We start from the raw sequence: 13,849 nt of genomic DNA on the forward strand, positions 1-13,849 counted from the left end.
AACTTATAATTTAAAAGTTATTTGTTGTTAAAGTTTGCAAATTTCTATACAACTTTTATATGTGTATAAGTATATATATTTTATGACATTACATATCTGTGCTGCCACATCTAAAAAACGGAACAAGTGCAGAATCTAAAAATAACTTATAAAGATACGTTTCATCTGATGTATATATATCTTTAACTTTTCTAGTCTTTATTTACCGAAAATTTGTTTATTGTTATGTTAGCCGATCCAACACCGGCTGCATAGGCGGCCTTTGGCCGCTCTTATACCAAATAACCCTGGGCTATGCCATGCCAAGTCCGGGTGTGTGGTATAACCGTGGCTACCGCCACGGCGATGTCCTTCTGCGTAGTACACCCTTCTGCGCAGAAGCCACGGTTATACCACACATCCGGACTTGGCATGGCGTAGCCCAGGGTTATTTTTTATAAGCGCGGCCGAAGGCCGCCTACGCGGAAAGGTGTTTCAACTTCTCAAAATGAGTAGTAAAAATATATATTTTCCTTTTTCTTTATTAACTGAAAGGTGGTAAGGTAATATTTATATTTGTTTTTTTTTTTGTTTATGTGGCAGCACAGCTTTGTAATGTCATCAATAAAATATATATATATATATGAATGTGCATGTTGCTACAAAAACGCGATTGATTTAATAAAAACATTTATAATAAGTAAAAACAATGCAAAAATGAAATGTGAAATATACAAAAATGCAATTTAAGTTTATCGTTGCCAATTTATATAGATATTTATGTGGATTAAGGTTTTGAAAGATATGTAAATTTTAATTTAAAGAGCTATAGAAATTTGCTAAATTTGCAAATTTTAACAACAAATAACTTTTAAATTATAAGTTTGCGCACTTTAAAATATATATATTTGTGATCGGGACAACTCCCTCTTTCATTTGATACCAAGTTTTACCCCGAACTCGGGGGGTGCTATTCTAAAATTTTCCCCAGGAATGTAATCGTGTATCGTGTAGACATAGTATAAGACTGCGTTGAACGAATATGAAAAAGAATGTTTTTTGGGCTAGAAATGCCATCATTCATGAAGGCAAGATTATCGAATCAACTATCGTTTTTGTATTTCCTCTAGGATATATATGTATACATATATACATATTTTTTGCAGTTGAGGTTTCATCTATGGCATTGTCACAGATGACGGCATTGTACAGTTTTACCTTTTCAAAGATCTATGGTTGAGGTGCTAATTAAACTGTTTCAAGGAATAATATAAAGGTTGAGCAAAGTAATATTTTATTCAAAAATGGTCGAAAGTGCTGGTGAAAGTAATGAAGCTCCAAAAATAGAGAACAATGATGGTCCACGTATAAACGGTGTGGCACAGAAATTTCTTGCAGACATGAACAAAGAACGTGAGCGTTTGGGGAACGAATTTCCATTGTGTGGTCTACTCATCGATGAAGGTAGCTCATTACAAAAATGCTTATAATTTTGCTCATACACATTTGACATCACTTCTATTTAAAATTACAGCTTTTAATCGTGTCTATGCCACTGGTCGCATACCAGGCACGGAATTGCTTGCAGATGTGTATATGCAAAGACCAATTAAAGTGATACAAAAAGTTTATATACCAGTAAAGCAATTTCCAAAGGTAAAAACCAATAACGATTATGTACTTATCCACAATTCGCTTATATTAGCTTCACTTGTATGTATGTATGGATTAGAAATATACGCCTATTTCCGTCGTTATTCGTATGCCGCCGCCGAATGTCAAAAATATCGGCGCGTTACTATATTTTCTACTCTTAAGACTGTTGTTGTTGTAGCAAAGTTTCGCCCCACCTAATAGCTGCGACCGATAACAAATTGTCCGCTTCCCAAGGCAGTCGGTTCTATGTACCGGAGCGACTCGGGATTTTTCCCGACCAAGGACTGTCATTTCAGTGTAACCCCATTTAATTTGTTTCGTCCCTCCCACAAATTGTCATCCTCCCAGCAGCTCCTTGCAGCAGGACTGCTCCATATTCTCTTGCTCCGGGAAGGTATCGAATCCAATCCGGGTCCGTCTCCTGACCTCGGTCCTGAGAAATGGTTTTGCTGCATCTGCCGGAAAAGAATCTTTTTAGGACGGTCATACTCTGTTCAGTGTGTCTCGTGTAAGGGATGGTTGCATCGGACAGGTTGTTCTGGGCTTGATCCCAAAACCCGACGTCCACGTAACTTTTATAAATCTTTTGTGGCTCCTTGCTGTTCACGCCCAAGGGCGTCCCGTAGTCTACGTCTAAGCGCCCCCCCATTACCTTCCAGCAGCCCCGCTGCTCAGCAAGCCACAACAAGTACCCGCTGCTGCTCGCGCCTTACGGCGCCAACAACTCAAACAGCTGCTACCACTCATAACTACAATCTTCGTAGTAGAGTCGGAAGCAATGCTGAGCAACAGCCCCTGCCCCCGTCTTCTCCCCCCCTCTTTTCCGGCAGCAATCGTGTAGGTCAGGGAAACAGACTCTTAGTCCCTACCTCCGTTTGCACCGTTTGCCAGCACAGAATATATATGTTTGCGACATCCGCCCAATGCAGCTCCTGCCTCGGGTGGTGCCACTTTCCTAGATGTTCTGGTCTCCGCGACGGCAACCCCTCGGCGGGTTTCATCGCGCCATGTTGCCAGGTCGCAAACCCAAATCATCCGGGTACCCCAATGCTTGCCCAAGGACGCCCAGTCCCAGGGCCACAACAGCAATTGCGTCCTGGCCTTCCTGAACCCAGGCGTAGTCACCCGTCACTTACCCCCAGAGTGGCGACGTCTCCCCTCATGCACTTCAGAATTCTGCAGTTAAACTGTAATGGACTAACTGGGAAGATTACGGAGATAGTCAATTTCATGAAGCGGCACAACATCCGCATTGCTGCGATTCAAGAGACTAAACTCACAGCACGATCTGCATTGCAGTCCTGCTCTGGGTATAATGTCCACAGAAAAGATCGCGAGAGCGGAAATGGAGGCGGCCTCGCGTTTATAATACACCACTCTGTGCAATATCACATATTTGATCCTGGCATCGACCGCAGGGACAACGTCTTAGAACGTCAAGGCCTATCTGTCCGGTCAGGCGATGCAAACCTAGAAATCATCAACATCTACATCCCCCCTGCCACCTGTTGCCCCGGTGGATACCACCCTAATATTAGAGCCTTACTCACTGGAAACAATCGCATTATTTTAGGCGACTTCAATGCCCATCATGATCTATGGCATTCAAATTTGCGGGCGGACAGTAGGGGCGAGATGTTGGCGGATCAAATAGAAGAAACGACGTTCTGCACAATAAACGGAGACGCCCCCACACGTATGGTAGGAAGCTGTCACAGTTCGCCAGATATCTCAATCGTGAGCGCAGAACTCGTAAACTGCGTCAACTGGCAGCCGATGGTATCATTGGCATCCGACCACCTGCCTATACTTGTTTCGCTCGAGCGTACCGCCGACTTCATCGTCACCGAAAAACGCACTTTCATAAACTTTAAAAAAGGAAAGTGGGGAGAATATAAATCCTTTACAGACAACCTCTTTGCTGCCCTCCCTATTCCGACTGATGCCCGCCAAGGGGAGCGTGCCTTTCGCAAGGTCATTGAATCCGCCTCGGCACGTTTCATTCCCGCCGGGAGAATTCCCGAAATCCGGCCCCACTTCCCGGCGGAGGCCGCAAACTTAGCGAGAGAACGTGACCTTATAAGGCAGCTTGATCCAGGCGACCCCCAAATAAGGGATATAAACCAACGCATCAGATTGCTTGTGGATGAACACAAGCGGGCGAAATGGGAGGAGCACCTAAGAGGTTGTAACCTCTCTACCGGTGTGGGTAAACTTTGGTCCACCGTAAAGTCCCTATCGAATCCGACTAAGCACAAAGACAAAGTTTCCATCGCCTTTGGCGACAAAGTGCTGTCGGATGCGAAAAAATGCGCGAGCGCTTACTGCCGACAATATATAATGCATTCTACGTTCGACAAAGTTAGACGGAGGGCCAACAGACACGCACATAAACACAAATTCAGCGCGTCACCAATCACCATCACCGCTAAAGAGGTTGAGGACGCCATTGGTCGCGCTAAACCATCCAAAGCAGTGGGCCCAGACGGCATAGCCATGCCGATGCTTAAAAGCCTAGGGAAAGAGGGTTTCAAATATTTAGCGCAGGTCTTCAACCTGTCTCTTTCCACCTTTGTCATACCCGAGAAATGGAGAATGGCCAAGGTGGTCCCGCTACTAAAGCCTGGTAAACCAGCTAACATAGGAGAGTCGTATCGTCCGATATCTCTCCTATCGCCAGTAGCAAAGACGCTAGAAGCCATTTTGCTCCCTTATTTCCAAGCAAATTTGCAACTAGCCTCCCATCAGCATGGCTTCAGAAAACTCCATAGCACTACCTCCGCGCTAAATGCCATTAGTACCCAGATAAATTGCGGTTTAAATCAAAACCCCCACCATAGAACAGTACTCGTAGCGCTAGACCTATCAAAAGCTTTTGATACGGTCAACCACGGCTCGTTACTGCAAGACCTGGAAGGGTCTACCCTTCCCCCATGTCTTAAAAGGTGGACCGCAAATTATCTGGGTGGTCGGCAGGCATCGGTGCTATTTAGAAACGAAACATCAAAGCCAAGGAGAATTAAACAAGGGGTGCCACAGGGTGGTGTCCTATCCCCACTTTTGTTTAATTTCTACATATCTAAACTACCTTCACCACCGGAAGGAGTCACAATCGTTTCCTACGCCGATGACTGCACAGTAATGGCCACAGGCCCAGGCCCACAGATCGATGAGCTATGCAATAAAATAAACGGCTACCTCCCTGATCTCTCCAGTTTTTTCGCCTCGCGAAACCTGGCATTATCACCGACTAAATCTTCCGCGACCTTATTTACAACATGGACGTCCCAAATGTCGACCATTTTGAACATCCACGTCGATGGCTCTACGCTACCGACTGTCCTACACCCCAAAATCTTGGGTGTGACGTTTGATCAGGATCTACATTTTGGTGAGCACGCAGCCGCAATTGTTCCGAGAATTCAGAGCCGTAACAAAATCCTCAAATCCCTTGCTGGCAGTACCTGGGGAAAAGATAAAGAAACGCTCATGACTACATACAAAGCAATTAGCCAGCCGATTACGTGCTACGCGTCACCCATATGGTCGCCAAGCCTAAAAATTACCGACTGGAAGAAGCTACAGGCCTGCCAAAATACTGCTCTCAGAATTGCCACGGGCTGTCTTCTTATGTCCCCAGAACACCATCTACATAATGAGGCGAGAATACTCCCCATCAGGGAAAGAAACGAGATGCTGACCAAACAGTTCCTGTTGAATACCCAGAAACCTGGGCATCCCAACAGACATCTGATTGACGAGCCAGCACCGCCTAGGGGCTTAAGGAGTCATCTCCGTAAGCATTTTGAGGAAATACGGCATCTGAGAACACAGCCGTATGAAGCGAAAAAACACAAGCAGGTCCTTGGTGAACTCCACAAACAGGCGTCGGACCTTTATGCCGGGAATTGCCCGGTGAACCCAGTACTCAAAGTAAAGTATCCAAAACTTGCGGAAGAGGAACGCATACTCCCCAGGGAAACGCGTGTCACTCTGGCTCAACTTCGTTCTGGATACTGTAACAGGTTAAACTCTTACCTATCCAGAATCAACCCCGACATACAAAATGTATGCCCCGCTTGCAGTGTGTCCCCACATGACACCTACCATCTCTTTAATTGTAATGTGGAACCAACGCCTCTAACACCCCTTTCCCTATGGTCCACCCCTGTTGAAACAGCAAGTTTCCTTGGACTCCCGTTAGAGGATATTGATGACAGTTTGTGATCAGTCGCGTCTGTTAGGTGGGGCGAAGCACTGCTACAACAACAACAACATAACAAATTGTCATCAATTTTTTTTTTTTTTTTAATGACGCTTCCCAAGGCCGTCGGTTCTATGTACCGAAGCGACTCGGAATTTTTCCCGACCAAGGACTGCCATTTCAGTGTAACCCCATTTAATTTGTTGCGTCCCTCACACAAATTTTCATCCTCCCAGCAGCTTCTTGCAGCGGAACCCAATCCGGGTCCGTCTCCTGACCTCGGTCCTGAGAAATGGTTTTGCTGCATATGCCGGAAAAGAGTCTTTTTAGGACGGCCATACTCGTGTCAGTGTGTCTCGTGTAAGGGATGATTGCATCGGACAGGTTGTTCTGGGCTAGACCCCAAAACCAGACGGCCACGTAACTTCTATAAATCCTTTGTGGCTCTTTGCTGTTCACGTCCTAGGGCGTCCCGTAGTCTGCGCCTTAGCGCCCCCCTAAGTAACTCGAGTTTTTTATGTTTAATATGCGCAAAAATTCTTAAATTTGTTTTATTATTTTTATCGTACGTAAGTGCAGATCTTATCCGTGGAACTTTTTTAGAAATATTAAATGAAAATTTGTCGTAGACGTGTAAAGTAAGTTGTTTTTCGTGGTTTTTGTCTGTTTTAATATGAAGATTATTGTCGTTTTGCTGTTTTGTCATTGATCTTGTTTGAACTGCTAAAATTTGTTTGTTCGATTCTTTGATCTCATCGATTGTAATACGCGATAGTGCATCAGCATCAACGGTTGATTTACCCTTAATATATACAATAGTGAAATTATATTTAGCTAGTTCTAGTCTTATTCTTGAAAGTTTTGAAGATGGGTCTTTCATATTGAATAAGTATACTAGAGGTCTATGATCTGACTTTACAATAAAATGGGTGCCATAACCGTATGGTCGAAATTGCTTGATTCCAAAGTAAATAGCTAAAAGCTCTAACTCTATAATTGGTTTTTTCTGCTCTGCTTTATTAAATGCTTTAGAAGCGAAACAAATTGGTAAATCACTACCTTGCTGTTCTTGACTTAAAATAGCGCCACATCCAGATGTGGAAGCATCAACTGTAATAATGAATTGTTTAGTAAAATCTGGATATTGAAGTAATTTTGGTGAAAGCAACGCTGCTTTTAAAGATAATGCTCTTTCGCACTCAACATCCCATACGAATTCAACTCTTTTTCTACTTAATCGTTTTAGAGGCGCTGCCAGAGACGCAAAATTACGTATAAACCGTCTGTAATAGTTTGCAAACGCGACGAATCGTCGTACCACGTCTTTATCAGTCGGTTTTGTATACTTTTTAATTGCGTTTATTTTAGAGTCGTCTGGCAACAAACCTTTGGCTGAACATTTATGACCTAAAAATGTAACTTCTGGTCGTAAAAAGTTGCATTTATTTGTGTTAAGTTTGAGATTGAAAGATCTACATGTATTGGAAACTTTCGAAAGATTTTTAATGTGGTGTGCTTCACTACAACCTATGACAATATTATCGTCGACGTACAGAAATGCGACGTTGGGTGGTATACCCGAAAAAGCTATTGTCATCATTCGTGAGAATGAATTTGGTGCTATGTTTAAACCGAATGGAAGCACTTTCCATCTAAATGCACCTCGGTCAGTGCTGAAAGAAGTAATGTCACGTGAGTCAGGATGCAAGGGGATTTGATGAAATCCAGAAAAAGATCTAATGTGGAAAAATATTTTGCTCTACCGAGATTATCTAAAATATCGTCAACTCTAGCTAGTGGAAATTTATCAGCAATGAGTTTTTTGTTTACTGCGCGAAAATCTACGCACAATCGATAAGATTTTTGACCCTTAGTATCTTTCTTTGGGACTACAATCAAAGGACTATTGTAATTAGAGTAACTGGGTTCAATCAAATCGTTGTGTAATAATTTATTTACTTGGCGATTTATTTCTTCGCGTAAATAAATATGGCAATCGATAATTCTTAACATATACCGGCTCGTTAGGGGGACTCATGTAACCGTATAAATGCCATAAAGTGTGTAAACGTATAAATTTATCTAGTGCGTAAACGAGCTGTCAAATTTTGTATGAAAAATCATTTACACAATTTGTATAAATTTACGCGCACATTTCATTGTGTAAACGCGGTAAACTCAAAGGTATGCAACCTTGCAGACATTACAGCCGGCATTTTCATCAGAAATCTCCAACATCAGCAAGTAAAGGCGTTTTAGTTTTGATTTTTCACTTAATCTTGGCATTTTTTAATTTGTATAACAATCAAAAAATTTTTGTTTGGCAATAATACAGCTGATAAACAATCAAGTTTATCAAGAGTATTACTAGGTGCGTTCATATAACCGCGTGTGTAAAGGGATATAATTTTACACCTTATAAGTTTATATGCTATCATGAGTCCCCCTGTTGTCTGTCAGTCTTAATTATTGCTCGTATAAGTTGTTTAAAGTCATTTTGTCCGTGTCAAGAGCGAAAATGTCGGCATAATCTATGCAAAGGTCAATTAATTTACTATGAGCATGTTGAGGTATTTGTTTTTTTTTAAATTGAAATAAGTTTTTTCGTATGTTTGTCTTCTGTTTCCGTCGTGTTAATTGTATAAACATTATAATTTGAAAGTTTTTCTGTCCGAATATTGTTTATTTTCACATACTTTATATCATCCGTGGTATTTATGACTTTAATTTTGGGTTACTGGAATTAACAATGCACCTAGCTGTGAAAACGCCTTTTTCAATTTCCTGCGAGTCCACGATAAGTGGCTCGGGTGAATCTCCTAAATCAAAAAGTGAATATTTCACATCTTGGTGGAATGATACAACTGTCGCTTTCTGTTCCGTGCAGGATTGGTATCGCGACTTTTTCATTGCCTATCCAAAAGGAAATACTATTTCTTTCATAATTAATAATGCATTTGTTAACTTTCATAATATCTTTACCCAGTATGCCATCGGATGGAATATTAAAGTCTTCATTTACTACATGTAAAGTATGTTTAATAGAAATGTTTGAAAAATTTAAATTTGCTGTAATTTTACCTAAGGTAGAAACTGAATTAGAAGTAACAACGGTAATGTTAATAATGTCGTTTGTATTTAAGGAAATGATACTGTCTACACATGATATTTTTATTAAAGACATGTCTGCTTGAGTGTCTACTAGGGAAGAACAAAATTTTTGTGACTCGTTAAGTTGTAATTCTATGAAATGTGAATAATTTAGGTTTAAACAATAGATTGCTATTGGTGAGGGAAGTTCCCTTACTCGCTTAGTTCGTCCTCCCTCAGTGTTCGCTCCCGAGGGGCACTCGCGTTTAAAGCGCGTACGTTGCATTTCTACCTCTACCGTTGGATTATCTCGAATTGTTACCTCTATTTTTTTTTTTCGGACGTTGTGGCAGCGCACTGCCCTCAAGTGGCCCGATGAAGCCAGGCTAATCCTGTTTTTTTTTTTTAATTCATACATACTTTTTTTTTTTTTTTTGTTTTGGGGGTTTTCTTTTTTTGTATCCTTAAGGCTGGTTTTCATTATGCCAAAATCACTGAAATCAAATACTGACTTAACTGTCACCATGGCGATTTGGTGTCTAATGTGTTTTCATTACATATAAAAAACTGGAATGAAGTCTCGATATAGCAGTGTGTGTTAAAGACTGTCATCAAATTCTGGTGTCAGTCGATTGTCATCCAGGCGAGAGTGAATTAAATTTTGTAAAAGTCGATCAAATAATTAATTTAAACAAAAAAATGCTGAAAAATAAACAAATGGCGATAGCTGCTCTTTGTTTTGTGACAAGCCTAAGGGCATGGAGAAGAAAGCGGCACCAGCTAAGGAAGCGGAAGCAGTGGTGGGTTAGGCCAGGGCTTCGCGATAGAGGAATATGTGGGTTCTACGCTACACTGCGTTCTAAGCTGTTCGTGCTAGATCCAAAATGGTGTAAACATTTTTTGAGGATGACTCTGGAGGACTTTGACTTTCTTGTGGAGCGCATAACCCCGTACGTTTACAAATCTAATACGAAGTTCCGGGATGCCATCTCGGTAGGGGAGAAGTTGGCAGTAACTTTACGTTACTTGGCAACAGGAGATAGCTTTTCCAGCCTGATGACTGTTTTCCTATTGGGAAAAACTACCATCTGTCATGCAATACGTGAGACATGTGCTATTTATGAAGCTTTGAAAGACGATTTTTTAGAAGTGAGTATTCATGTGATTTCTTTAATCAGTCAGAACTCTACACATATATTAATGGTGGTTATATTTCGTCAAGGTTCCCAGCAGTCATGAATGGACAGAAATTGCTCAACGTTTTCAACAGCGGTGGAATTTCCCTAATTGCTGTGGGGCACTTGATGGAAAGCATGTAGCTATTCAGGCACCTGCAAACTGCGGCTCTGAGTACTTCAATTATAAAAAATTCAACAGCATTGTTCTCAAGGCTCCAGTGGACGCCGACTACAAATTTTTGTTTGTAGAAGTTGGAGCATATGACCGTGAATCTGATAGTGGTGTATTTGGAAGGTAATTCTGCTACAAAATCTTGGAATTTAGTGTAAATAATCATTAACTCTTATTCCAAAATACACAGATGTCCACTTTACATATACAATTAATTTTCCACCACCGAATCCACTTCCACATGAAGGAAATGAAATGCCTTTTGTCATTGTTGCTGACGACGCTTTTCCTTTGAAAACGTACATAATGAAACCTTTTTGTTATCGTGAACAAATTATGTCGCACAAAATTTTCAACTATAGGCTATCTCGAGCCAGAAATGTAGATGAAAATGTGTTCGGAATATGTGCATCGCGGTACCGAATTCTGAGAAGGCCAATGGACGAGAAACCAGTATACGTGAAAGCTATTGTTCTGGCCATTTGCGTCCTACACAATTTTCTTTTAAGCCGCAAATCAGTATATATGAGAACATCTGACGTAGATAGTGAGACAAATGGTGTTGCTGTTCAAGGTAATTGGCGAATGGAGCTTGGAGAAAGCGGAATGCTCCCATCAATTCGGCCAAGCAGTACTTTAGGTAGGCCAGCAAGCAATGCAGTAAATGTGCGTGAACAATTTATGGAGTACTTCATGACACCTCATGGTGAAGTTGCGTGGAAATACAACAGAACAATACTACATGACTCATTTTGGTAGTTTAGAAGCAAGTGTGCAATAGATCGGGTTGTTCCTTAAAATATTCTTTTTGTTCGTCAAATTATCGTGCTTCGAAATTCATGGCAATGTTATTTTTGAATTATTTGACAAAGTTTTGAAACAAAGAAGTTCCAATATTTATTATGTTTGGTGAATATTTTTATACTTATGTTTGATGAAAGAAAAATAATATTTTAAGGGCCTACAACTCGGTAGCTGACACAACTATGTGAAAACGACTTCCGAGCTCAAAAGAACATTAGAAGAAATTGGGGTAATAGTCTAGTTGAGGGGTCGACTGCTAATACGCTACCAAAAATAGCGAGAGAGGTGTCAAAAGACGCGTATTAATCTCGGGAACAAAAATCCGAAGGCGGAAAAGAAAAATTGTATCTCTGTCCGGAGATATTTGCAGTTGAAGTTGGCGATTTTCATGAGGTTGTTGTTGTGTTGTACCCATCAACAAAAATTTTGCATCACCGTGGCGGTAGCCACGGTTATACCACACACACCCGGACTTGGCATGGCGTAGCCCAGGGTTATTTTTTATAAGCGCGGCCGAAGGCCGCCAACGCAGAAAGGTGTTCTGCGCCAAAATACTATGGATCCGACCCCCGGTTTCGGAGTACCCGAAGGTCTTTTTTTCGTTAATATCTTTTGAACGAGTTAATATTTTTATTCTCCGCCTTCGGATTATTCATACTGATATCAAGACGCGTCGATTGACACCTCTCTCGATATTTTTGGTTGCGTATTAGCAGTCGACCCCTCAACTAGACTATTACCGAAATTGGCTTTCAAGGTAAACATTTTGCCATATCAATCGGATGTCAAATAAAAAAGTTACACTAAAAAAAATATTTGTTTTTGTAAGGATAAAAAAACAAATAAATTTTCCGAAACCCTCTCAACACGAGCTTCGAGTTTATTTATTATGTTAACTAATTTTTATGAAAATATGCTTCATGATGAGCGCTTCTTTGTCTTTTCCCCAAGTACTGGCAGCAAGGGATTTGAGGATTTTATTACGGCTCTGGTTTTTCGGCACAATTGCGGCTGCATGCTCACCAAAATGTAGGACAGTCGGTAGCGTAGTGCCATCGACGTGGATGTTCGAAATGGTCGACATTTGGGATGTCCATGTTGTAAATAAGGTCGCGGAGGATTTAGTCGGTGATAATGCCAGGTTTCGCGATTCGAAAAAACTGGAGAGATCAGGGAGGTAGTCGTTTATTCTATTGCAAAGCTCATCGATCTGTGGGCCTGGGCCTGTGGCCATTATTGTGCAGTCATCGGCGTATAGGACATCACCCTGTGGCATCCCTTGTTTAATTCTTCTTGGTTTTGATGTTTGATTTCTAAATTGAACCGATTCCTGCCGACCACCCAGATAATTTGCGGCCCACCTTTTAAGACATGGATGAAGGGTAGACCCTTCCAGGTCTTGCAGTAACGTGCCGTATCAAAAGCTTTTGATAGATCTAGCGCAACGAGTACTGTTCTATGGTGGGGGTTTTGATTTAAACCGCAATTTGTCTGGGTGCTGATTGCATTTAGCGCGGTGGTGGTGCTATGGAGTTTCATGAAGCCATGCTGATGGCAGGCTAGCTGCAATTTTGCTTTGAAGTAAGGAAGCAAAATGGCTTCAAGCGTCTTGGCTACTGGCGATAGCAGAGATATCGGGCGATATGACTCTCCTATGTTAGCTGGTTTTCCAGGCCTTAGTAGCACAACCGTCGCCATTTTCCATTTTTCGGGAATTGCAAAGGTGGAAAGAGACAGGTTGCGCTGAACTTACAGTGATGCGCTGAACTTATGTTTACGTGCGCGTCTGTTTGCCCTCCGTCTATTTTTGTCAACCGTAGAATGCAATATGTATTGTCGACAAAAAGCGTTCGCGCATTTTTTCGCATCCGACAGCATTTTATCGCCAAAGGCGATGGAAATTTTGTCGTTGTGCTTGGACGGATTCGATAGGGACTTTACGGTGCACCAACGATTACCCACACCGGCAGAGAGGTTACAGCTTCTTAGGTGCTCCTCCCATTTCGCCCTGTAGCGTGGCTTTTAAATGCCACTTAATTTTGGGCTTGCAGCCCCACGCCTGTACGCACACACTCACTGCGTTTTCTTTTGTTGTTTCCTTTTCAATTAATAAAAACTTATTTAATTTTGAAATTAGTTAGTCTTTATTTCTAGTTTTAGTTTTTTCACTTAAGTTTTGGTCTACACACTTAGAGTCTTCGACTTTTATTTTTCGTTCTGTATAGGACACCGATTCACTTCAAAATGAAACTAAACTAAACTGCGCTTTCAGCAGCAACCATCTCGGTATGCATTTTTGCGCATAACGGGAAAATTGTATGATGCGATGGCGTGAAAAATTCGAGTAACGGGAGATTCAACCAATGGGGTTGAATCTCCGCGTCATTCAACTCTAACATTTTAAGTGATGCCAAGTGTTAATATGAGCATTGCATCTTTTTATTTATTAGAGGAGGAGTTGCCAGATTTAAATGCAGTGACCCAATTTGACACTACATCATCCCCGTTTAGAAAAGAAGAATTTGGCAAGGTGATCGGTCTTGCCACATTCTTCTTTAGGCTTTACTAGGATTAAGATTTAAAAATGAAATATGTAAAAAATAATGTTTTTAGTTTGAAGTGAGCCGTTACTATTTTTTTTTTAAATGTATGCTTATTATTAAATTGGGTAAATATATATTTATTAAGTATTTCAATTTAACATATAAATTTTGTACCTTAGGCCGTATTAAAAATTAACATTAATAGTTTGTTTAGTTTGGCCTT

The 13,849-nt window shown here is 41.2% G+C and overlaps 2 protein-coding genes across 5 annotated transcripts in view; both read left to right on the forward strand.

Annotated features, from left to right (window-relative positions):
- Window positions 1–1,101: 1,101 nt before the first annotated feature.
- LOC137249756 (KH domain-containing, RNA-binding, signal transduction-associated protein 2-like) overlaps window positions 1,102–13,849 on the forward strand; it is an 81,746-nt gene continuing 68,998 nt past the window's right edge. For 2 of the 4 annotated variants that reach the window (XM_067781611.1, XM_067781613.1), the window contains exons 1-2: window positions 1,105–1,443; window positions 1,514–1,635. In XM_067781611.1, the coding sequence (XP_067637712.1) occupies window positions 1,284–1,443; window positions 1,514–1,635 (282 nt within the window). In that variant the 5' untranslated portion in view covers window positions 1,105–1,283. Of the gene's footprint in view, window positions 1,444–1,513; window positions 1,636–13,849 lie in introns of all 4 variants that reach the window. The other 2 variants (XM_067781610.1, XM_067781609.1) reach the window with 2 other exon arrangements.
- On the forward strand, window positions 9,940–12,076 carry LOC137247904 (uncharacterized). Its single transcript, XM_067778830.1, has 2 exons — window positions 9,940–10,402; window positions 10,470–12,076. The coding sequence occupies exons 1-2, from the start codon at window positions 10,369–10,371 to the stop codon at window positions 11,036–11,038; spliced, it is 603 nt and encodes a 200-aa protein (XP_067634931.1). The 5' UTR covers window positions 9,940–10,368; the 3' UTR covers window positions 11,039–12,076.

Source organism: Eurosta solidaginis, chromosome 4, assembly GCF_040869045.1.
Source record: "Eurosta solidaginis isolate ZX-2024a chromosome 4, ASM4086904v1, whole genome shotgun sequence".
Classification (NCBI taxonomy): Eukaryota; Metazoa; Arthropoda; class Insecta; order Diptera; family Tephritidae; genus Eurosta; species Eurosta solidaginis.

What these genes read in the sequence shown, in the direction of transcription:
- LOC137247904 (XM_067778830.1), top strand. Translation starts at nt 10,369, where the DNA reads ATGACCGTGAATCTGATAGTGGTGTATTTGGAAG. An exon ending in GATAGTGGTGTATTTGGAAG is followed by an intron (nt 10,403 to 10,469) that starts GTAATTCTGCTA and finishes CAAAATACACAG; the next exon opens with ATGTCCACTTTACATATACA.